General features: G+C 40.2%; 2 protein-coding genes across 14 annotated transcripts in view; one reads left to right on the top strand and one right to left on the bottom strand.

Annotated features, from left to right (window-relative positions):
• Positions 1 to 22,820, top strand: part of FIP1L1 (factor interacting with PAPOLA and CPSF1) — a 34,263-nt gene extending 11,443 nt beyond the window's left edge. For 4 of the 9 annotated variants that reach the window (XM_033159923.1, XM_033159926.1, XM_033159920.1 and 1 more), the window contains 9 exons: positions 228 to 335; positions 3,872 to 3,965; positions 4,821 to 4,977; positions 8,534 to 8,560; positions 8,956 to 9,010; positions 12,701 to 12,756; positions 17,480 to 17,693; positions 21,360 to 21,497; positions 22,498 to 22,820. In XM_033159923.1, the coding sequence (XP_033015814.1) occupies positions 228 to 335; positions 3,872 to 3,965; positions 4,821 to 4,977; positions 8,534 to 8,560; positions 8,956 to 9,010; positions 12,701 to 12,756; positions 17,480 to 17,693; positions 21,360 to 21,497; positions 22,498 to 22,648 (1,000 nt within the window). In that variant the 3' untranslated portion in view covers positions 22,649 to 22,820. The remainder of the gene's footprint in view (positions 1 to 227; positions 336 to 3,871; positions 3,966 to 4,820; positions 4,978 to 8,533; positions 8,561 to 8,955; positions 9,011 to 12,700; positions 12,757 to 17,479; positions 17,694 to 21,359; positions 21,498 to 22,497) is intronic. The other 5 variants (XM_033159929.1, XM_033159924.1, XM_033159927.1 and 2 more) reach the window with 3 other exon arrangements.
• Positions 22,821 to 24,139: 1,319 nt separating this feature from the next.
• The window catches only part of LNX1 (ligand of numb-protein X 1), an 86,355-nt gene continuing 85,016 nt past the window's right edge, over positions 24,140 to 25,478 (bottom strand). For all 5 annotated transcript variants that reach the window (XM_033159914.1, XM_033159917.1, XM_033159915.1 and 2 more), the window contains one exon: positions 24,140 to 24,427. In XM_033159914.1, the coding sequence (XP_033015805.1) occupies positions 24,292 to 24,427 (136 nt within the window). In that variant the 3' untranslated portion in view covers positions 24,140 to 24,291. The remainder of the gene's footprint in view (positions 24,428 to 25,478) is intronic.

Raw genomic sequence — 25,478 nt, 5'->3', positions numbered from 1 at the left:
GTGGAGACCTGGATAAATAAGTCTGGGACATAGGGCTTCTCAGGTCACCTTACGCAGAAAAGGAAGGGTCAAAAAGGGATAGATTTGAGGTTTTGTTTCTGCTCTTCTCTTCCATAAATAAGGGACAACATACTCTATATCTCCTATGTGGAAAGGCCAATTGGGGGTTCATTGAAAGTGGGGTAATGCCTGAGGAAAAGAAAGACCTAGAAAATTTATCTCACCAGAAACAGCGCCTCTTCTCAGTCACAGCCGAGCACTGCAGCCAGAAAAACAAGTTCAGGTGTTGGGAAGTGGCAGGACCGATATGGGAGGGCTGAATCGCCAGAACTAAGGTAAGAAGTTAAAAGGGACATGGTCCTTTTTGAATTACAATGCTAATTTTACTCATTGATTGTATGTGTTTTGGCAAGGCTGCTGTAGAATAGCATTCCGGACTTAAGGGTATGCCCAGATTTTGCAGCACAAACCCCTATCCTTAATTCCAAAGTATAAATGTAGTGGGTAATAATAGCCACACTTCTTACATAGAGCAAAAGTGCTAAATCTTACGAGTACAGTGATATCTGGGGATTAATACTATCAAAACCAGGTAGGTTTTGCTCAATATAATAATCATTTAGTAACAGCAAAGCATAGAAATAGGGCAAGCTTCACATCAGAATAGCAGGTTTCATATGCTGCTAACAAACAGGATACAAACTAGTTTGTAAACTGTGCCTATGTATCCCCTTCTTTCCATTGTGGAACCCAAGGAGGATACCCATCCAGTATTTGCCAGACTCATCCCTTTAGATAGCTGGTGGACTCGCATCCCTTAATAGCACACTGTAGCACCATACTTTTAAAGTATCAGTTTGTAAAATTACAAAGCAAATCCTTGCAGACAGGATGAACCTCCCAACCCTTAACTTCAATCACTTTTAACAATAACAGCTTTTGTGACGGTTGCCACAATAGTAGGTATACCGTCCTACTTCTCTCCAAAAAGATTGTTGATTCCTAGCTCATTGCCTCCAGCTAGATGAAGTGTATATGTCATTTCTGTCCGTCTTCAGGCACAGATATTTTGTGTTTTGAATTGTTCGGCTATTTAATCTACATGTTGAAAACCCTGTATTAACTTTTCCCACCTAGTTCCTAAGTATAAGATTTTAAACCTGTATTTTTAGTGGTTTCTGATTTGTACTCATTCAAGAGTCCACAAACTTTGCTTGGCTTGATCACTTCAAGGAGCAGGATCTTATCACTGACCTTCCACTCTAACTCTGAAACTTTACATGATTTCCAGGACAATCCCTTAAACCCAGACCCCTTGAACCTGGGGGGGGGGGGGGAGAGAGAGAGAGAGAGAGAGAGAGAGAGAGAGAGAGAGTTAGGCAGGGATCATCAACACAGTTAAACAGTACTTCTGAGATACTTAGGGCTCTGTTGGATTCACTACAATCGCAACACAAAATAGGCAAGGCTCAGCTCTCGTCCTGATCTGGAGCTTGTGAGGGAAGAGTTTTGAATTGTCCAGAAATTGAGCTTGAAGTTCAGGTGGAGGATTGTGACTGTGTTGATGCACAGTCTTCTGCAAAACCACTCAAACAAACAAACCCAGGGTCATCTGTTCTGATGGCTTACAGCAGGCTTCCTTAACCTCTGCCCTCCAGATGTTTTGAAACTACAATTCCCAGCACCCCTGACCACTGGTCCTGCTAGCTAGGGATCATGGGAGTTGTAGGCCAAAAACATCCGGAGGGCTGAAGTTGAGGAAGCTTGGCTTACAGCCTGATCCCATAAAGAGCTGAGTATACTTCATTTATTAGCTGGAGGTGCATTTGCTCAGTGGAAAGAGGAACACACTCTGAATGTACTCATAGGCCTTTTTACTACATTCCCACTGGCCTGTAGAAATATTGTTGTCTGCTGATTTTGGACACAATTTGTTGTCTTTTTCCTTATTGCCCTACCTTTCCCCCAATTCCAAGGTCAAAAGGGCGGTTGGACGTCATTGTGCTTGCCAGAGGATGGTAGAATACTGATCATGCTAAGTAAAGTTGAGTGAAATTGTGGACCCGTGTCAGTGTAGTTCATATAATATTTAAATGTTGAGGCCTTTTAAGTACAGATATATAATCAATTCTGTATAAAGCAACTGCTGTAGTTGGCGACGGGGGCCCTAATTTTCTGGTGTATAGTCTGCCTCTGTATGCTTGCTGCTACCCTCTTCCTATTACTAATGATCAATGCAGCTTCATCTTTTTCCTAACCATTATTTTCTGTTTTTTCAGAGCAGGTTACACTATTAAAGATTTAACACCCTAAAATTCTTAACTGCTGGCAAAAAGGTTGTGTTTGTCTTCTGCTTTTAGTTTGCCTGCTTGCACGTTCCCTTGAAATACTGTTGAAGATTTTGAGGCTTTTCTTAGGTTACATTCTCATCAGCTGTTTGTAAATTTTAGCTCCTTTGTAACTAGTGTAGAATTCATTCATCCATATATTTATCATCTGGTAGTTAATGTTTGACTTAGTTGCATTTTGTTTTAACAATATTAAAGTTGTTGACTGTTGTTGCCGGACTATTTCACTTCTGTAGCTACAGGCACTGTGCAGGGATAGAAAAATGTCAATTCTTAAAGGGGAAAGCTGGGATGTTCCATTCCTTAAAAGTTAATCTGTAAATGTTGATGATGATAATAGAAGATTTATTGCTTGCCCTTCACCACAAGGTTCCAGGGCAGGTCTCAACAATATTAAAAATATTAAAAACAGTTTAAAACAGATTATGCAAATGGTGTGTTACAATAAACTATCCACATTTTCACCCCTCTTCTGATCTCGGCCACAAATTTCAACTGTCCTCTCAGCCACATGAATATTGGGAGGTAAGAGTAACTCTTGAGAGCTAGCTTTTGTATGCTGGCTTTATGTCATACTTGGAGAGGGAATACTTTGGTTTTACGTTAACTTGCTTTGTTTGGATGAGATGCAACCTTATTAAAATGTATGGGAGTCTTGCCATTTACTTCAGTAGGGTATGAATGGTAACTTTTTGTCTAGAAACCACCCAACAGAAAAAAGTTGAGGTTGCTTCCCTTTGGGGTGCATGTTACAGCAAATTTGGAAATGTGCCTGTCAGAAGGATTAATACTTGAGGCATCACTGCCTGTTCAAGAATTGATCTTCTCTTCTTAGGCAATAATATTTGCTAGGAATTATAGTTCTTTGCCCCATCTAAGGATTGAGAGTAGAGGTCAACAACAGATGACTCCAAAGCTGAATCTGCCTTGTTGGGAAGATCCAGCTTTCAACTTGAAGGCAGGAGGCGTAGAGAGCAGTAACAACATTTATCCACTTGTTGATGGAGAACCTGGCTCTCACAAGTTGTATACAGTTGTTGGATAGGTGCCTTGCTTTAGTATATGTGATACACAGCATGTATGGTTCATCAGTACCTTCTTAGTCATGCAATCTTTCATTTTAAGTAATCTTCTGAAACTTTAGCTTCTATTACCTCCACCTTTAATTTCAAGGATTTTTTTTCTTCAATAGAAAAGCAGGTATGTGCTAGGTATGAATAGATGCCTCTTATTTTCTCTTCATATTGCTAATGTTCTCAGTGATACAGCTGATACAGCATTTTGTATTTAAACAGAAGTACAATATGTTTCTTCTTGGGGGATGACACATCATCTATTGAGATGATCTTTCTGCCTTTAATAAACAAAGAAGCAGGAAAAAACCCTCAGCTGATTATCCTTGTTGACTAATAGCCTTTTGAAACATATGCACAAGGCATTTGAAAGGCTTGAGATGCGTTCTCTCAGGTCTTGCTGTGGCCCTGTGTGTCAGTGTAACAGTTCCCTTTTATATTTCTTTTCAGAAGGCTTTCTGGTACAATAGATGTGATTGGACAGACGATCACGATAAGCCGAGTAGAAGGAAGGCGGCGTGCGAATGAAAACAGCAACATACAGGTTTCCTTTTTCCCTCTTACATATGCGTATTGAGTACAACAAGACAGATTTTGCTTTCACCTTAGCTTCAGTTTAAAGAACTGATAATGTGATGCATATAATATTTGATATGCAAAAGGAGTGAGCAAATAGAAAGCATATATTTGATTAAGCCACTTGTCACAAAATTGGAGAGAATTGCAGCTTGAAAGAACCCAGTGGCTTGTATCCAATATAACCATCCTATCAGTGTAAGGATTTACACTTGTGCAATGGGATGTCTCCTCTCCCCTCCCCCACGCACCCTCTAAATCTGTTCTTGGAGTTCCCCCAACACTACGGAACAGATTTCGGGAGGGTGTGGGGTATGCACTGGAAAGGAGGGGGAGAAGTCCTATTGCTCAAGTGGAAATCCTTGCACTGACAAGACAGTGCTTAGTACTGCATTGGTTACAAGTCTTTGCCCCTTGAAAAAGGAGACATTTTAGTTAAAGTATGGTATGTGATGAGTGCTCTTAGGGTGTTATAGTCATCAGCATGCTTTACCGCTAATGCAACATAGAATTGAGGGTATTGTTTGGCCCCGGCATGCTCACACTCGTGTGTTGTCAAAGTTTCACCTTGCATCTTCTCATTTCAAGTGAGCATACTTTTAGAAGTGTTTGTCAGAGAGTGAGAGATCAAAATGCATAGGCTATTCCAGCAACAGCTTGTATTATTCTCTTCAGAGTTTTCACTGAGAAATTTCTCCTGTTTCTGTTGGAAGGCAAACACATGTTTCTTCATTTCAGAAAAAAACTTAATCTGTAAATTAGGGGGAAATATGCACCCCCACCCTTTTCAAAAGAAAATTGTAATGTTGGTTTTGTTTTGTAGGTTCTTTCTGAACGCTCCAGTGCAGACGTGGACAACAGTTTTACCAAGCCCCCTCCGTTTTTTCCTCCAGGAGCTCCTCCCACCCATCTTCCACCGCCTCCTTTTCTTCCGCCACCTCCATCTGTCAGTACTGCTCCCCCTCTGATTCCTCCTCCAGGTAAAAAAAAATGATGCAGAAAGGAAAAAAAAACATAATTAGCAGTGTTTCTATTTATAGTAGATAGCTAAAGTTGTGTTCAGGATGTGTTTTATATATTTATCTATAATTGGGATTTGATGGTTATTCTGGCCAGTAAAAGATTTGCAATTTGCTTGACAACTTCCAAGAGTTACCTTGGCTTCACATGGTCCTCTCTTATGAAGGGTTTTCCACATCTTTTCCTCATCTTTCCTTCGAAGGCATTTTTCTTCATTATTTGCATTTTCTCCTCCACGGGTGAAGATCCCCTTGCTTCACTGATGTTGCATTCAACTACAATTTGCTTCATGTAAGGGCTGGTGACTTGCGGCCTCCAGGCAGAATTGGATCAAAGGAAGGCTGCCAGCTAGTGAAGGAGCAGGGCGGTAGAAATGCTGGCCATGCTCCCATCACTGCTTTAAATTAAAGCGAAGCAACTGAGGTGTAAAATTCCTACTGATTTTTAAACCTTTGCGTAGGCAAACTGCAAACCTAAATGCTATTCAGTCACCTGTGAAAATGAAATGCATTATGAATCATTTAGCTTACGTTAAATCTTAAGCTGCTTTATGACATATATTTAGTACACTGTTTTTATACAAACCATAATTACAAATATTTTGTAACCCAATATACTTGTAAATAGTGGGGAAAGGAGTTGAAAATTGCATCAGCATTATGGTAAACAATTGTTATTTGGAGTTACAGTGGAACCTCGGTTGTCAAATGTGCCCACGCGGCTTCTGTTTTGAGTTTCCCTATTGTATTGAGGCTTCCGCTTTCAGTTTTTGGTTTTTGAACATTTCGGAAGTCGAACGGTCTTCTGGAACAGATTACGTTCGAAAAGGGAGGTTCCACTGTAGTACATAGTGCTTGTTTTCTATCTATCAAGAAACAAAAGGAACTCCTACGTTGAACATCTATGGCTCAGTACAGACATGGGTGGAATTCAGCATAGTGCTAAAGAGATAATTCCATTGATGCAAACGTTTCTGTTGGAAATACACTTACTCAAAATCAATTCCTACCCTCCTGTGATTCGTATAGGGCTTTCCTTCATTTTCTGTTTGTGTTTTTCTGGGATTTCACATCACTGCACAGCGGTTGCATGACTTTCCAACCAATTTCATTCCAGCAAGGAAAGTTGGGGGGGGGGGGGGTCATGAATGTAGTTCTGGACAAACACTCACAGTTTGCTTCTGGATTACCTGGAAGCATTGGGCAACTGCATACGAGCTTCTGCTTCCTTTTCTAATGCAACAGTTGGCATGAAGCTGGCTGGAAAGTTGCACAGAGGCTTCTGGCAGTAGTGCCAAACCACTGCCTGTGACTCTTGTTTCAATAACCTTGACTGCTGCCTAGCATGGTAGGAAGTGGATGCCTGAGGTGGGCTAGTCTTCAAAAGCAGTCCATACCAACTGCTTTCCTTTTTTGCCTATGTTCTTTTCCATGTTTCTCTCTAACCCTGTAAAGATTAAAGGAATTATCAGCCCTACTTTCCATTCTCCGGATGATGTCCCTTTTCTAAGAAGAGTAACAAACTTTTGCCCTCTCTTCCTGGCCCCTTTCAGATTTGGCATCTGTGTGGCAAATTGCATTCTTTTCTGTATGCTTAAATTCATTCAAGCTAAACAAAGTGGGAAAGAGGAAAGGCTAAAATCATTTTTATACACAGCCCAGATAAAGCATTGTTAATGTGTAGTACAAAAAGGCCATGAAAATTTACAGTGCAGTCACGAGCATGGGACTTATATTGTAGTATGTATGCTTAGGATTGCAGACTTGGTGCTCTTGAACAACATAATTGTGCAGTTGGTATACAGCTTGCCATGTGGTTATGCTGGAACCTTTTGAACAAAAAGGTAGCAACATTTAAAGTACAGTAATTCTGTAGCATAGCACTTGCATTTGTGGTTGGTTGGAGGAATAGGTGATGTGTTGCCTTCAAAGAAATAGGAATGTAAAGAATAATACTAGCCTAAGCCTTGGAGTGAACTTCTAGTCCCACCTACAAGTAAGAGGCAATCTTAAAGAAGCTTTCATCTGTTGAAGTTCAAAATTAAAGTAAATCTGCATGTGTTGTAACTTTAGTTGAGCCCTTTGGTGAAAGCAGCAGAGGACTGGTAACATTCAGACAAGTTGATGAGATGAGCCCAGCCAGAAGATTTTGGTTGCCATCTCCTGTATCTTCAGCCCATTTGAAAATAACTTATAAGTAGTGGCTTTGGCATCTCCAGGCTTATTTTAATTTTGCTGCTGCCAGCATTCTGTCTTCAAAGCTCCTACCAAAATAGAACCTGCCCATTCCTCATTGGTTTAAAGAGGGGAAAGTTTCTTGTTAGTTTCTTGTTACCTAATATTAGCTGGAACTACTGGCCAGAGCGTTTAAGCATTCAAATATAAAACATCCTTCAGAAGATCCTTTGAAAAAGGATCTCACTTTGAAGTTTGGTCTCTTGTACTGTGTTCACTTAGCCACTCGTGATGCAAATACCTTTGAGACAAAAAGAACCATCACTGTTTGAAAATAAAACACTAGAAAGTTGAATAGCTGCTACTGGAAAAGATACTCAATTAACAATCACAGTAATAATGTCTGGGCTAAGATTTTCAGGAATTAGGAATTTTTAAAATTGCCCATTCTGTAGACATTCCTAAAATGCTTTGGAAAAGCAGCTAAATATGCTTGTTGGTAAAATATGTCATGTGTCTGTGTTAGAAACGTGGAAGTTATTCTATTAATGCTATAAAGTCAGTGCATTTTTGACGACAGTATGGCCCAGTTAACATTAACCTGTCATTTTACATTTTGAATCTGCTGTCTTGTCTGTTAACATTGAGGATATAAAGGCACAGGTGGGTTTTTGCATTGACTTGTGCATGCATATCTATACACATGTACAGGAAAAGGAGTACTTACTTACAGGTGTTCTTTAAACTGATTATTGTTGCGCAGGTAACTGCATTTGTAGGGTTAGATTGATAGAACGTGCTTAGTGTTGGTAATAACACTTTTATATTCCAGATGCTATGAACCTGGAATTCAGTGGAAAATCTTTCTATGATTGTTAATGAAGTTTCCTTGTGTTTACTCGGTGTTGTCCGGACGATGAAGTCATGATTAATACGGAATCTTCAGAGCAATCTGTTAATTTAGGGAAACAGCAGCTTTAAGTTAATTAATATGGGTGTGTTACTTTCAGAGAGTTTTAAGCAGCGACCCCACACCACAGAACCTTATTTGGCACATGCATCAAGGTGCATGCTGTGAAGCCTCACTGCTCCCCATATTTATGAACTTAAAGCCACTAATGTCACCTTGCATTTGGCCCAAATCCTGCCACAGGTGCAGCTGCCCACTAATTCATCTTTGGATCAAAGCCCAATATGGAGTGGCAGTAGCTGAAATTGCTGTCAACTCTTAGTGGCTTTTTAATACGTTGTTGGCATGAGTGCCATGATACCTGTTCTGGTAATGTGGGAATCAGAATAAACTCATTACTGAAATGACTGGGTGCATTTTTTTTGTTTTTAGGTATACCAATAACTGTGCCACCGCCAGGTATATTTATCTGTTTTAGTAGTATGAAACATAATGTGAATGCAATTTTGGTATAGGGGGACAATCTGCCACTTCCCTTTTTAAAAAAATAAAAAATGTACTTTGATTTCTTTGGAGAAAATAGCTAAAATTCAGAAATAGTTTTTAATTGTCAGGTAAATATATATAATTGAAGAATTGGATAAAATAAATGGAATAGAATAAATACACTAAGTATAAGATTGCAAGGATATGATATAAGAAAATAATGGTTTAACTTTGGGCATGTCATTCCTTTTCACTGTTACACATATTTATCTTAATATATCTATACACAGCTTGCATGTACTGGGTTTTTCAGGAGTTAATTAGCAGTGATAAGCTAAGGCAACTTCTTTGTTTCTCAAATATTTCAGGCTTCCCTCCCCCACCTGGAGGACCACCACCTTCCCTAATACCGACCATAGAAAGGTAAATTTCAATTTGTAGAATGATCTCAACTAAGCACGTTTTTCCTGCATGTCAAGCAAGGTGTGGTTATTGCTTCAAGTTTAGAGAACAGCTAGGCATGGCTCTTGACTTGCTCATGCCAACAGCCTCTGATGGCAGTGGGTGGGGAGGAGAAGATCTATGGAGTCTGTTACAGGTGCAGAAATAGTGCAGGTCCAGGGCTACTTCTCCTTACTTGACCTTGTAAGGAGGCAAAAGCAGAGAGGAGTGGTGGTAAACATTGGTGAGGAGAGCTATGGTATATATTATCAGCCGGCTAAAAAAAATTGATGCTTTGTTTTGTTTACCGTATTTTTCGCTCCATAAGACACACTTTTTTCCTCCTAAAAAGTAAGGGGAAATATCTGTGTGTCTTATGGAGCAAATGGTGGTCGCTGGAGCTGAATTGCTCAGGGGCCAAAAGAGGATCATGCTTTTTATTTTACAAAGAGAAAAGGGGGTGTTGAAAGGACCCTGCTCAGCAGCTGATCAGCAAGAGATTGGGAGAGAGATAAGAGTCCCCGGCTCCCTTTCAGCCCCGCCCTCCTTTGTTGAATGTGCTGCAGAGGGAGGTTGTTTGTTTCCCAAGCTACATGTGACTGGCTGATTAGATTATCTGTCTGGAAACTGTAGAAAAGGCTCCCTTTCCTTTAGAAGCTGCAGAAATGTGAGTTGAACCCCATAAAAACAGAACTTTTCCTCTTTGCTTTTCCCACTTTGCAAAAGGAGCTTTGCTTTTCCCTCTTTGCAAAAAAACTACAAAGCTTTTAGCTAATCCTCAAAAAACAGGGTTTTTCCCTTTGCAAAAAAAAAAGCTGCAAAACTTTTAGCTGATTCTCAAAAAAACAGGGCTTTTAGAGGAGGAAAACCAGAAAAAAAAATTTTTTTCTTGTTTCCTCCTCTAAAAACGAGGTGCACCCTATGGTCCAGTGCGCCCTATGGAGCGAAAAATACAATAATTCTCAGTGTAATGGTTGCTTGTTGAATTGGTGGAAGCGCTAGAGAAAATCGTGACTAGCTATCTCTGTAACTGCTCTTGCATTTAGTATTTTTTCTGGAAGGTCTCTAGACCCTGTTCCAATAGACAGAAAAAAATAATCCTCCCATCTGAGTTATTTTGAAGGCTCTAGAAGATTTTCAGGTTGTCCTTTCAGTTAGATTAAGCCATCATCATTTTGCTTAAGATGGTTTTTCTTGCTCCTTTGGGCACTCTTCCCTACAGAGTCTGAACTTTCATTGTCTTATGTACAATCACCTGTAGAGTTTAGTCTCTCTGTCAAGCCCTTTTCTCCTGCACTGCTTCTTGATTGCCACATTTCCAACATACTTTTTTCTTACACAGAATGATTTTATTCTTCCTTAGACTTCTAGTTGAATGAAGTTCTCCATAAACCTAAGAGGCTGATAAACATTACTTAAGGTTTTCATTATCTCGTTTCTAAAACCACAGTCCAAAAGTGTTCTATAAAATATTAAACTGTCTTCAAGAAGAAAAATAGCACTCATCCAAGTATGGTAGAGGAGGTAAATATAAATAATTCAAGATATATGGGGAGTGATAAAACATATAATAGAAAGTAAATTAAACCATACATATCTTTTTTTAGCCTTAGTATTTTAATTATTTCAGCTGATATTTTCCTCATTCAGCCAAAACTTGGAGAATGTGAGGTTAAGTAGGATGCAAGTATATTTTTACTTCCCAGCAGGAGTGCTGCTTTTCAGCGTCCATGTCTCCCAGCCATGCTGTTTTCCAGGATACTGTAAACCAGAGCTAGATCCACCGTTGGCCAAACTTCCAGCGAATGCACACCCCAAACATACAGCACACAGAAAGCACACAAACATACATACACACACCACCTCTGGTGATCCATGCAGATCATCTGAGAAGGGGTTTTACATGCCCTCTTTTCAGGACAGTCATCTGATGAGTGGGGCAGTTTGCAACCTCAGCCCAGCACTGTGATGAGAACACAAACGACTCCATCTCCGCATGACTGTGTCCCCAGTGCTATTGCCGCATGGAAATTGAGCTGATGGGGAACATATGGTGAGCTTGGGGGTTCACCACCTGTAATGTAAGCTATAAGGAGCTCAAATAAGGCATTCCACTTCTCCTTTCTTCCATTGGTGTCCCTATTCCCACAACAGATTAAGCACTCATTATCCCATGGCTACTGAGCATGGTCACATATCATTGGGCCATGGGAGGCGGCTGCCTCCTAAGTTTTTTAAAAAAACAAATTTGTACTTTTTGCTCCGAGCATACTGATATATCTCTCTTGTTTCTCGGTGGCCCAGTTTTGGCTCCATTTCTGTCAACATTTATCATCTGAGTTGGCTGTTAGTGTATATGATATATAGCAGTCTCATGAATAATGATTTTATATGGCAGACTGTCCAAGTGGGACTTTCATTCACCCTGTCCCCTGTTGTAGTGAATAAAATAGATGTGTGGATGAATTTGCCACATTTGATTGCTTGAGGGGCAGGATAGATTCCTGGTCGCATCAATCTGTGTAATGTTCTGCCTGTGCAGATCTAACAAAGGATTATAGCCACTGCTGAGCTGCACAATAAACACTCCTTCCAGTGTTTGGCATAGAATCATAGAATTGTAGAGTTGGAAGGGTCCACGAGGGTCATGTAGTCAAATCACCTGCAATGCAGGAATATTATGCCTAATGTGGGGCATGCAGGGTTGGTCCAGTTGGCCAGATTGTCTTCCGTCATCGCACCAGAGCTGAAAGCACAGCATGTGCAGAGCGAGAGGCAAAAGCTACAGTCACTCCAAATTATTTTGGCAGATATGACATGATGGTCATGATTTTATTACCCAACCTTTACCCTGAGGTCCCAGGGTGGGTTATAGTACTTTAAAATACAACATTAAAAATAATTTCCACTCACAAAAATAGAATCGGCTCGAAAAATACATATCAAGTGTCAAAGACCAGCATATTGTTGACATCTGTCTGTCTCAAGAGACAGTAGAGTGCACCAGTCATACCACTGTGTTAGCAGCACCAAAATGACGTCCCTGTGGCGGAAACCTGGGCATTGTGAATGGAGGCCCTGGGCTGCATAGACAACAGGACCCCTCTCTAGACCTCACTCATGCGGTCCAAAGGAAAGCAGAGCAGTATATTTGGCACCAGCTTGGCTGCAGGAGTTGGTGGAAGGAGGCGTACAAGGTGCCATCCAGCCATCTCCACTCCGGATTTGTGTAGGATTTACTCCTCAGCCTTTTCTTCTGCCAAAGACATCCCGCAAGATAGTGGAGGTTTAGGATCAAAGGTAACAATTCAGATACAGTGGTACCTCGGGTTACAAACGCTTCGGGTTACAGAATCCGCTAACCCAGAAGTAGTACCTCGGGTTGACAACTTTGCCCCAGGATGAGAATGGAAGTTGTGTGCTGGCGGTGCGGCAGCAGCGGGAGGCGTCATTAGCAAAAGCGCACCTCAGGTTAAGAACGGTCCTCCAGAATGAATTAAGTTCATAACCCGAGGTACCACTGTAATGTTAAAAATGACTTCACTGACAACAGAGAGGCTATTGCACGCTGAATGATTTCATTCCTGTTATACCAGATTCAGCAACCAGAACTGGATATTTTAAACAGCAAGATGATTAAGATAAATTTATTGTGTGCTTCTCTTTCAACAGTGGACATTCCTCTGGCTATGATAGCCGCTCAGCTCGGGCATTTCCATATGGTGGTGGTAAGTGTCTTCAAATCTGCTTGAAAATGGGCTGACCATGTGGCTACACTTTTAAGTTCAACCTATGTTGAGTTAGCAGGTTAGCAGCTTGGTGCACAGCCTTCTCTTTGAGACGCTTCTGACCTTTATTTTTATATGTAACCTCTTCCTCTTGTTCAGGGTGCATTGATGCAAACAAGCTTCCTGTATAATAGTTTTTAATTCTTTGGAAAAAAATGGTGCTCAGTTTCTGGTAACCGTGTGACTCTGGTAAGCATGGTGTATGACATATATTCTCCTTTGCACACATAAACAAATGTCATCTGCTGTGTTTGGTTCCTCTCCCTTGTTTTTTAGTCAGGTATTTACTCTTTGTAGTTATTACAAAGAAGAAGAAAAATATTTCACCAAACATTTTTCAACCTTCTTTTTCTTTTCCTTTTAGAAATTGACAGGCAATAATATTCAATTTGCAGATGTTTGTCTTAAGTCCATGTTTTGATAGCAGTATTAATTAGAGACTTGTGTACTGTTAAGTTATAGAAGCAGTGCCCAGTCTCTCTCTCTCCCTCTCCCCCTCTTTCTCCCGCATCTTCATGTGTCAGATTAAAAGTACAGTGAATTTGTAGTGACCAAGCAGCAAGAATGAAGCTCCAGTAAAATGGGAGGGGTGTGTGGGTATGAATGAACAAACCAGAATTTTGCTTCAGGTAACAAAAAACAGATGATGCTCAGAATGACTATCTTAATGGAAAGCAGATGCTTTTATTAATCTGTGCTCATGTGAAAGTATTGAAACTGCATTCTCTGTCTTCCATATTTCGGAGGAGGTCTCACACTTGGTGCCTCTATCCTCAAACAACGTAAATTATGGGTTGATATTTTCTTCATTAAAGGCTGTAAGGGCTTCCTCCAAAATCTATGAGCATTGTTCAGTAAGTCTGCTGGAGCGTTATACTATCTTAAGTGTGATGGTGCAGCACACATAAGGGCTGGTTTTCTTTTCTGTGCAAGTGCTTTTGGAGTAAGCTGACTAGGAGAATGTGTCGCTTCAGAATAGGACATCTACAAAAATTATCCCCAAGCACTCGTGAAGAAAACATAACAGATCTTAAAACTGGCATCAAACATCACATTCTGAGCACTGATTCAAATGTGTAGACCACAAGTTTCACATGGGAAGGATGGTGTTTGAAACAGCATGGATGTGAAACTGCCTTCCACATTATGCTCTTTTGGGAACTAGGTACAAAGAGGGGGAACTTCAAAATTATCAGAATTATACATTGTAAACACCACTATCACTTTTTTGGCATGGAATATGTAAGAATCCCCAAAGTATGACTAATACTGGAAGCACTTTATTCCATATTTCATTCTGCGTATTTTAGTTTAGATGGGAATACCGTACCATCTTTAATTCTCACAGAGATGCTGCAGATTTAGATGAGAAAGGGAAGGAAGTTTAGTTCTTGGGCCTGATCTGTGAGAATCTTGCTCTTCCTGCAGCACAATCCTATTCATGTTTACACAGAAGTAAGCCCCACTGATAGAGTTGGGCATCCTCACAGGTAAGAGTATAGAATTTCATCCTGCCTTTGCTCATCTACCTTTTTTCACTTCTGGCAGCCCTTTCTGATGTTTTTGACGATTATTTCTGTAAGATATAAAGGACCAACCAGGATTCATCAAACATAATTTCTCTTGAGAAATAACCACAAGCAAGAACTCAGTGATAATGCATTTGTAGCCTTCTTACATGTGAGTCTTAAACTGATTTGATTTGTTGTTGGTCTGCTTGGAAAAAACACCACCACCACTAAGGAATCCACTTCAACATGTTCACTTTTTAAATGCTCTTGGGAGTAGGTTTCCGCCATAGCAGATGGGGTACAGCTATAGGTAGAGTAGGTTAGTGATCAGTATTCTTGCCAAGGAGCTCCAAGTTGCCTACACAGTTCTCCTTCTGCTTGTTTAATCCCCATAACAACCCTGTGAAATAAGTTAGGCCAAGAGGCAGTGACTGGCCTTAGGTCACCCAGTGAACTCCATGGCCAAGTGAGGATGTGCACCTGGTCTCCCAGGTCCTAGTCTGACACCATAGGCACCAACTCCGTAGGGCTGAGATGTCTTCAACCCCCCAAAGTGTGTTGGGATAGGGTAGAGCCCCCCTCCAATCTTGCCTTGTGGCAGTGGGTCTTGCAGCTATAGCAGAAGTCTTCACTGTGCCAGGCCTCATGGCAGCAGCGGGTTTCACTGCAGTGTGCGGCGTGCATGATGTCATACATGCGTGTCGTCGTCCCCCCCCCCCCAAAAAAAAAATGTTTGGCAGAACTCAGCACCTCTGTCTGATATTCTAACCATTATTCCACACATTGACCTGGCTGTGATGTAGATTGTAGAATCAGTATTGCATTTCTCTTTCTCTCTCTGTTGCTGCATGGTGTCTTCACCACCCCTTTCTCATACTGTGGCTTGGCACACTAGCCCCAAAATCTTGCATTTATCTCATCTAGTATCTCTTCTTGCAAGAAACAGAAAGGAACTTCAGTTAAAAATAGAAGCAGTCCTAAAGCCTAAGAAGTTATACGAGTTTCAGGTACTTCAGAGCACTGAAAGCCTCTATTGTTTTTTTAAAAAAACGTTTCTTTAAAAAATAGTTTCTTTTCTCTCTTCCTTGACTATATTTTTGTATGTCTTGCAGAACTGAACCAAGTGCAATTTTTCCCCAATATATTTTATTTCCAAATTTTTACAAATTAACTTCAGATTAAATAGCTAGACTCCCCACCCACACCTTGTGTTTTTATTCCAACTCTCTATATATCTAATTATCGTCTATTTCCAATATCCCTCTAATACAATTACTTAGTCATTTTTTTCTTCTGCTACTTCTATTTTGAATCTTGCCCACAATTTCATTTGTTTTCCAAATAGTCCAAAAAGGCCTGCATTCTTCTACAAAAAGTTCATCATTTTGATCTCTTTATATTGCTGTCAGCTTTGCCAAATTAGTTTTTAAATGGTTGTCAGATTTAATGAGATTTAGTACTAAGATCTGCACCACACTTCTATTGATGGATGCCAGTTTTTTAAATAAGATTTTATTAAGGCTTTATCGTAGTATATTACAATAAAAAACTAACCTAAATAAAAGCTGGAAAAGAGAAAATAAACTGCAGAATCCTCTCTCAAAGGTAGATCTTAACCCTTGTGTCATATAGAAAATGTGTGGTTGATTGATGATACATCCATGACAGTATTGGAAGTTGGGGGAATTCTCTGTAAAGTCCGGCTATTTCTTGAAATCCTATTTGTCTTCTTTCTCCTCTTCCACCACCCCCCAGATTAAAAACTAAAGCAAATCATAAAGTGTTTTTACTTCCTGTGGTCAAAAATAACATTTCTGTGGTGCAAGAAAATTACAGTGGTACCTCTGTTTAAGTACTTAATTCATTCCGGAGGTCCGTTCTTAACCTGAAACTGTTCTTAACCTGAAGCACCACTTTAGCTAATGGGACCTCCCGCTGCCGCTGTGCCACCAGAGCACGATTTCTGTTCTTATCCTGAAGCAAAGTTCTCAACCTGAAGCGTTATTTCTGGGTTAGCGGAGTCTGTAACCTGAAGCATATGTAACTCAAGATACCACTGTACAAAAATACAGATTGTTCTGCTGTAGATTATAGGTAATGGTGCTGGAAATTGTATTTCAGTAATTCTTTTTCTTCCACCATTTTCTTCGAGAATTTTTATATCCCCCCCCCACACCTTTGCATGCTACAAATGGAGCCCTTGAATACAATTCACTTCAGAATCCTACTCTTGTTTCCCATCCCCAAGTTCAGCAGTTGTTAACCTCTGCAGCGTTCCTCCTGAGAGTCATTAGATGGAGCACTTGAAAGATTTATGCATCGGCATCACCACCATTCAGCAACAGCAAAGACTAATAATGTATTAATGAGTGAGGCTGCACTCCCAATTAACTGGTGTGAGGAAAGGAGTCTGGGAGTTATGAATTCCTGATGTTCAGGCATTCCTGTCCCCGAGAGGAGAGGCAAGCAGGCACTTTGCTCTGTTTCCTTGTCCATGCTTAGTTATTGTCTCCCTCTTAATGTTAGTGGGGAGGAATGGGAGGGATGTTGCTGGGGCTATGCTAGAATTAGTAGTTTGAAGGTGGCAGCCTAATATTTGCATCCTAAGCACCCTGGGCATTTGTTGAGGGTGGGGTTGCTGGAGCACTCCTCACTGGTGTTTTTGCATGTTCCTTTGGCTTAAAATGCTCAGTGCCTAGTAAACTTTGAGCCTTTCCTTTCTCTGTACCACTTAAAATTTCAGCCTTAGAAAGAAGCAACACTTTAAAGTAATCACTTTTAACGAAAGATCAGCTGTGATCACAAAATAGAAGGAAAACTTGTGTTTTAAATAAAGTACCATTAAAACACTAGCCGGGGGGGGGGGGGATCCTTAACTGTATATGACTTTGTGTTTATTGCTGTGAATAGTGTTTGCTACTAAGAAAAGTGATACACGGCAGTTATCCAACAAACAGACTGGTATGAAACTAACCTGAGAGTTAATTGTTACATGTGGTAAAGTAGCATGCAAATAACAGGCCTGGAGTCACTGAACTTGCCTTCTAGGCTTCAGCTAAGCATATAAGATTGAATGTCATTGATTTCGTATTGCACTTTTCCACTGTTGTCAACTTTTTTTCTTTCTAATGCTGGCATTTTTTTTTCTTTAGTCACCTTTCCGCACCTTACAGGTTCCGCTCCATCGTGGACTAGTCTCATGGACACAACCAAACAGTGGGATTATTATTCAAGAAGAGATAAAGAGAGGGAGAGGGAGCGAGACAGAGATCGAGAAAGGGATCGTGACCGTGACAGGGAGCGAGAGCGTACCCGAGAAAGAGATCGAGAGCGGGAGCATAGCCCGACTCCCAGTGTGTTCAATAGGTGAGTTTGAGGGCTACGTCTAATGCTGCTCGATGGTGGGAGTTTTGTGTCTGTACTAGAGACATACTTAAAGTCAGCATGCAGCTGTGTATTCTCAGGGAGCAAGGGGTGGGGCTCACATTTTGTTTGTCGTTGGAACCATAGCCAGCAATTTCAAATGCAAACCAGAAGTATGACAATAAGTGGTACATAACAAATGCTTTGCAGGCAAATTGTGCTGAGCTGATGATTTTTGTTGTTAATTCCTGGGAAGGAATCTGCTCTAAGCAATTCAGAACAATAATAGAAGGGCCTAATGGGCTTGAGTCCCCTAACCATCATTTTACAGCTAAAGTTCCTACAGTAACTGATTCCAGTCTAAAACTTTCAATTCGTACTGCTTTGTGAGTTCAGTTGTTCTGGGATGAGAGCTCTGAATACCTGAGGAGGAATAAAGTACTGTTTGCTATGCCATTCATCCTGTTAAGCAATATCAGGGCTACAATACAGTGGCTGCAGTATTACATAAACTTTAGCCCCTTTTGTTTACGCAGCAGTTAAGCCCCACATTTCCTCTGTCCGGAGATTGTTGAATACCATTTTCACATGTCAATATCTTGATACTATTTCTAATCATTTTTGTTCCACCTTCCACTTCAAAATATTTTATGCATTGGGTATTAAATTGGGTTTTAAAAACCATTGCTATAGTTTTTCCTTGTAGGTCAGCAAAACAAGTCTTCATTATCTTGGTTAACACAGGGGATTAAAAAAATTGCTATGAGCGTTAAAGAATTGTCTTAGAAGTATAAGATGACAATGACTATGTTTTGTTCATATAAGACGTATGTGTGTGTGGTGGGGGTGATATTTTGTGTGTTTTGTGTTACAAATTACTGGGTCAGTGTGTTAGACGTTAAGATCAATTTAACATCTGTTTCTTAGGCAGCTTGATTGAAGGCCAGAAAAAGCCTGGTCATTCAAGGGTGCTTGAAATGAGCCTTAATGTTTTCCAGGCCCAGAGAAGTCTCTGTGTTGCTGCCAGACTTATCAGTCAGGGAAGGGGTGGGGAGAGGAGCGGGTTTTTTTATGTGACTAAATTATCCAACATCTGCAGTAAAGCTGCTGCCACATGGCGATGTGAGAAAGCAGGGGGGCCTCAGTCTAGTAAAAACTTGATTAGGGGAGTAACGGGGAAAGTGGGAGGCTTGAGAACGACAGATCATGTAGATATGACACCCTTGAACAAATTTTGCTTCATTGTTTAATAGTCCTGTTTTTAACAATTATTCAGCGGCTTACATAAACATTTGTGGCAAATGAATAAAGGGGGGGGGAGATGCACACAGACTTTTTACCATTTATAAGTGGATACCGTGACTTTGGTGTACCAGTATAGCTTTTGGTCTTGTAGAGAAACTTAAAAATTAGCATCCACAAGCCATGAAATGTGGCATCTGTTATTCACATCTCTACTCTCACACTAGAAATGGTGGCATGTTAGAAAGGAGTCTGGGGAATTCACCTTTACTGTGCCTTTTGTACCCCCCAACACTTTGCAATCAAATTATGAAATCGATAGCTCAGTTGGTTAGAGCATGGTGCTGATATTGCCAATGTTGCAAGTTCAATCCCCATGTGGGACAGCTGCCTACTCCTGCATTGAGGGGGGTTGGATTAGATGATCCTCAGGGTCCCTTCCATCTCTTATGATTCTATGAAGTTAGTTTTCAATTCAAACTAAACTAGATGTCCATTTCACACTGAGCAGTATGTGGTGCACAATTTCTTTCTTTAGGCAGTAACCTTACAGAGTCTTTGGAAATTGCTTCCTACAGAAAAAAAAAGTTGGGCTCCTGCTGTTCATCTCTACGAAAAAGAGCCTATTCACCCTGACCCTTGACAACTGAGAGATATTTTTAGTGCCTCAGTATTCTTTTGCCTGTCATTAGTTTTAAACTGATTTTATACTGTGTTTTTAAATTGCTGTAACCCACCCTAGGACCTTATTTATTTATAAAAAGTACTTGTATATCACAATTTCATTTTAAAAACCCCAGAGCGGTTTATAATAATGCATCCATGTGTGAGCCATTTTTGCAATGGAGATTACACACACACACACAATATATATATATATTTCTTGGGGCTTTAATATATTGTGACCCTTCAATCTTTATGTCCAACTAACTCTTTAATGTTTTGCGTACATAATGTATCACAGTAGCCTAGAGTCTCCTTGGCATGGAAGGGAAAGGCCAGGATTGAAAGAACAGTGGAACAAGTCAAAGTAGCCTTTGTCCTTCTTGAAGAGCAGCTGCTTGGATTGACATGATACACAAGTCAGCTCTCCCCTTTAAAGTTTAGGGGTTTAAAAAAGGATGAGTCAGTTTCAAGGTGCTCTTTGAATCCTGGCTGTAGATCAGAACGATCAAATGAGATAAATGGCAGATCAGAGAAATGTGCCATTATAGCCAAGGTGCAGGTCCTTAATTTAACACTGTGAGTACATAATTATTTGTGGGTAACTTCAAACTCTGTAGTCACTCCAGATATTGTTGGAGGACGTGAAGGATATCAGCTTGATAGATTGAGAATCTTTTATTTGTTAAAACAAGCAGCAATGTAGTATACTGCAGGTGATCTTGATCATCCCATGGCCGTGCTGGCTGGGGCTGATGGGACTTGGAAGTCTTAACATGTGGAGTTCACTACAGTGGCTACTTTTGGGTCAACATAATTGGAAGGGATCTTGTGGGTCATCTAGTCAACATTCCATCCTGCTTGATGCAGAAAATTCACAGTAGAGCATTCCTAACACACACCTAAAGTATAGATGGCCAGTCTCTGTTTGAAGACCTCCAGCGAGCAAGAGCTCACTAGTACCTTTCTAGCTAATTGGTTCTGTTGTCAAATTGCTCTTGCCATCAGGAAGTTTCTCCCCATGCTCAACCAAAATGTCTTGTGCTCACAGCTTGAACAGCCGCTGTGTGTACCCAGGCATCCCAGGGGGGACATCATAACTTTATTATTTTCATTTGTAGTTGATCCCAAATATTAGATGTATACTGACCAACAAATGTATTTGGATAACACTCAATGTTAAACATGATATTTTGAATTATACTTGCAAGCTTAACTGAGTAAAGTGGTGAGCCACTTATTTTTCTGTTTGGGGAACTTTCATTCTTTTAATTTAGCAGATGGAAACCTTTACTGCAATAAGAAGAAACAGATCACATTCCTTTCCTTATTTTTTTTGATGGCATATTAATGGCCTAGCAATATATTTGGTACTCTGTGTCCTGATATTTTCAAAGGAGGCCATGAATATTTCTCCTTTATTAAGAGTTAACTGTCAGACCTACAGTCTCTTCTACTGTTCAGCAGTACAGTCATCCAAGACAGCAATTTATTTGTTCATAATGAAATCTGATTTTACTAATGTTGGTATTTTTGATTCCTTAAAATACATTTTCCATTGTCGGGACTGTACAATGGTAGTTTCACACTGTGTTAGGTTACATATTCCCATTTTAGAAATACCTTCAGTAGAAAATTGTGTTCTGCTGAATGTAGAAATCGCATGAACACCTGTATTTTCTCTTTGCATGGGAGGCGACAAAGATTATTGATGCTACTTTAGCATTTGTTTATCTCTGCTGGATGTTTTTATTTTCTTGCTAGTGATGAGGAGCGCTACAGGTACAGAGAATATGCAGATAGAGGCTATGAACGGCATAGAACAAGCAGAGAGAAAGAAGAACGACACCGAGAAAGGAGACATCGAGAGAAGGAAGAGACGAGGCACAAGTCATCACGAAGGTTAGCTCTTTAATAATCATTGAAGTGATGCTGTGGGGTGATTGAAGTGTCATGGGAAGACCTTGGCTATTGATGTGCTGCTTTTTAGTTGCTGACATTTAAAAATAGCCAGAATATACAAGTAGGATAGTAGCCCTTGTGTCATATGACCAGGATATAAGTTTCAGCCATGGGTGATGGATTATTAGGATTTCTCAACCAATTACATATTTTAGTTGATGCTCTACGTGTTAAGGAAAGCCTCTGCAGCTAAATCTCTGTGTTCTCTTTGGGCACCATGAACATTGGGACTCATTTGTGCAGAGCGGGGAGGAGGTGGCATTGCTGCCCCCACCAATGGCAGTGGACTCAAATCTTCCAAGGCGAGCTACTGCTAGCAGCAGTGTTAGCTTCTGCTCATCTTGGGGAGGGGGGCAGTTAGTTGGGGATTTGCGAGCCTGAGGTCCTGGAAACTGCCGGACAGTGCCCATCTTGGGCCTTGATCCTAGATCTACCAATGACACCATTTAAAGCCTGCAGTTATATTTATTCTGTTGTGTGAGAAAGGAAACTAAAAGGTGGGCTTAGATTACTAGAAGTTGATCTTGGTCACCGAGCAACTTTTCAAATCATTGTTTCAAACCTATTTCAAGGCTGCCTCTTAAATGTGGTACTTTCTATGTAGAATCCCATTAAAAATCTCTGTTCTCATTGACCAACAAACTCTAGCCCTATAATGTTACTTTGATTATGTGATGGCAAATATTTTCATTGCTGCTGTAGGTGCCAGACAACCCGCCCAGAGTAAATGTTGGCAGATGGCGGAATCTAATACTGACAGGTGTTTTTCTTCACTCCCTTTCTGGTTTTAATTTGCCCATGCGTAGGGATCATGTGGTGACACCTGTGACACCATCAAGCTAATTATTTAAGAAGTAGCTTCCATTCAGGGTGGCACACTGAGCTTGAGACTCCCACTTAATAGCTCTGTGTCTCATTTCTTTTTCTCATCCCCTCTTAGTAACAGCAGGCGTCGCCATGACAGTGAAGAGGGAGACAGCCACAGGAGGCACAAACACAAAAAATCAAAAAAGAGCAAAGAAGGAAAAGAGTCGGCTGGTGGCGAGCCTGCCCCAGAACAGGAAAACATGGATGCTACTCCTGCGGAATAGGCATGTGTGGTTTTTGTCTACTTGCTTAAATTAGTGCCAGAAATAGATGGCTCTAAATCCTAATTATTTTTTCTGGGTCTAAAAAAAAATGCTCTTCATCTTGTTCTGTTAGCATAAAGCGTAAGTTTAATTTGGAATTTTGAAAATAAAAAAGCATTTTTTCATGTTAAAACACAGTTTTGTCTTGCCTATGCAACTAGAAAAAAAAGGTAACACATATGGTATACATGGAGAATTGTGCTTGGGTAGTGAGGTTGTGCACTGTTACACAAGCTCCGTCAAAGTGCAGTGTGCAGATGTAATGCAGAAGTCTTTTTCCCCAAAGAGTAAAGAAAGTGACTGTACCACAAATGAGGTGTCCCTTCTGACCAACATACACAGATCCTAGTGGAATGAATTGGAACCAACATTTGTTTTGGCTCTTCAGATGGATGCTGTTCTGTAACTCCTTAATTTTTAAAACAGCCAGATCTTCATATAACATAAACCTGTTTTCTGTTTCCCTTCAATACAGAATGTAAAATAAGTTTATGAGTCTTGGCTACTACTGTACAGTACCAAGTAGCCTTCATATGTGATGCTTCCCTGCTCTCTTTGATCTCCACTAGTTTTCCCCTCTGCTACTTCATCCAGGTAAACTAGGCAATTTCTCCTCCTCTTCTCTGCCTTTGCTGGTAGCTTGCTACACCTTCCTTCCTTTCATTATTATGTTGATTCAGAAGTGACCATCACAGAAGATTGTCAAAACAAAATAAAAAATTCTTTCCAGTAGCACCTTAGAGACCAACTGAGTTTGTTCTTGGTATGAGCTTTCGTGTGCATGTATATCTGAAGAAGTGTGCATACACACGAAAGCTCATACCAAGAACAAACTCAGTTGGTCTCTAAGGTGCTACTGGAAGGAATTTATTATTTTATTTTGTTTTGCCTATGGCAGACCAACACGGCTACCTACCTGTAACTGGAACTATAGAAGATTGTGAGTAAAATAGGGCAGAACACTCAGATGACATGGTTCATGCCATGAATTAGAACCACCTGGGAGAAATGCATTTTTGTGCTTTTTTAAATGAAGATAACCTGGCTTTACAAATGACATTTTAATGGTAAAAATGAAATTTCATTCACAGTTATGACATACCAGGAAACAAAATATTTTAAAATATCTGATCCATACTGATCACAAAGCGGGATTTCATGTATTCAATCAGACTGCTTTCTATGTCTTGAATAGATGCTGTCAACATAATAGAAAAGTATTGCAACAGTTACTCAGGAGTTCAGAATATTTTCAAATTACGGGTCTAAAGTGGTTTTCCTTGTTTATAAACTGTTGGTGGAACATGTTTCTACTGCTGCTTGGAATAGATATAAAAATACAAACATGAGACATAGCGCAGTAAATATGTGTACCCTAACTTATGATCTCAGTAGACTTCCATACTTTAAAATTGCATGTTTCTCTAACACGTACCACACATTATTTTTTCATCAGACCATTCAGTTTGTGTTATGCACATTTATACTTACAATGTTTTCTTTTACAAGTATACAGTTGACCAGAAAGTGGAGTAAACAAATGTCCATATTAAGTGGCTGATTTTGTGTCAGATAATTTTTCGCTTTCCAGTTGCAATACACCTTTATAAAAAAGTGCCAGGCCAGGACACAATGGTGAGAGAAATTTTCCCCTTCAGTTCTTTGAGCATCCTTGCCAAACAGGCATGCATCATACCTGAGATACTCCTACCATTAACTGCAAGGAGGATGTCACCACACCTGGAAGGAGGCAATATAAAATCGGTTAGTGGCATTTCAGCAGCTCCAAGGCAGGAATAGCTTGTGCACCCCTACTCATTTTTAAGTCAGGTATTTGCTAATTAATGATTCATTAAAAGCTAGCTGAATAGACTTGTTTTATAGACACTTCAGATTTCAGTCTGACACTTCCAGAGGCAATGACTTTTATAACATCATGTGTCTGCAAGACTTTTGGACTGTGTTTCTAGTGTTTTTAATTCTCTGTAGAAAATATACCCCTGCATTTATAAAGTTCTCAAGCCCTTTATGTAGGATATTTCACCAATGGAATTGGATCAGAACTTGAAAACAACCCACCTCTTTGAATTTGAACTCAGAAGTGAACATTCAGTTCTTCCCAGTTCTTCCTATTTAGGAATCACTTTGCCTTTGAAAACATTTATGGTTCTATGTGTCCTGCCCTATAGCTCTATCTTCTGTTACGGATTTTACTGCACTGGCATAAAATTAAACCTACTTTGATCTTTAATAATCCCTTGACTCCTTCCAGGCTTCAGCTTTTTCTGCAGACAAGGAGGTATTTTAAGATTACTACCATGCCTCAACTGTTCCAGTATAAGCAGAAGTACTGCCACACATGGTACTTTGTGACTTGCAACTAAATGAAAGGAGAAAGCAGTTTGAAAGGCTGACCAGGCGCAGTAATCAAACTAAGGGGTTGAGTTTTGCACTGGTAAACCTGAGCCCAAAGTGCTGGTTTGATATGTTGCTCAGCAACATAGAATTGGACCTTTGGGGTCAATTCTCACAAGCTAGGTGAGTAAAACGTACTTGCAGAGGATGTGACTGCATTTCTGAGCTTTCACATACCTTCCCCCACATACAAAATGTGCTGTGTGGTCAGGCATGTATGCATGTGAACGCCAGTATACATACACACGGCCTGCCTTCGTGATCCACCCATCACAAAACAGGAGTGAAGTGATTTGATGGATAGAGTGTATATGCCTAATCCAGCCTCACATTCCCACATGGAGAGCATGCAAGTTTAAGAACCCTATTGTATGTT

This window comes from Lacerta agilis, chromosome 9 (genome assembly GCF_009819535.1).
Source record: "Lacerta agilis isolate rLacAgi1 chromosome 9, rLacAgi1.pri, whole genome shotgun sequence".
Classification (NCBI taxonomy): Eukaryota; Metazoa; Chordata; class Lepidosauria; order Squamata; family Lacertidae; genus Lacerta; species Lacerta agilis.
The sequence above is the reverse complement of the archived record's forward strand: the minus strand, read 5'-3'. Positions and strand labels throughout refer to the sequence as shown.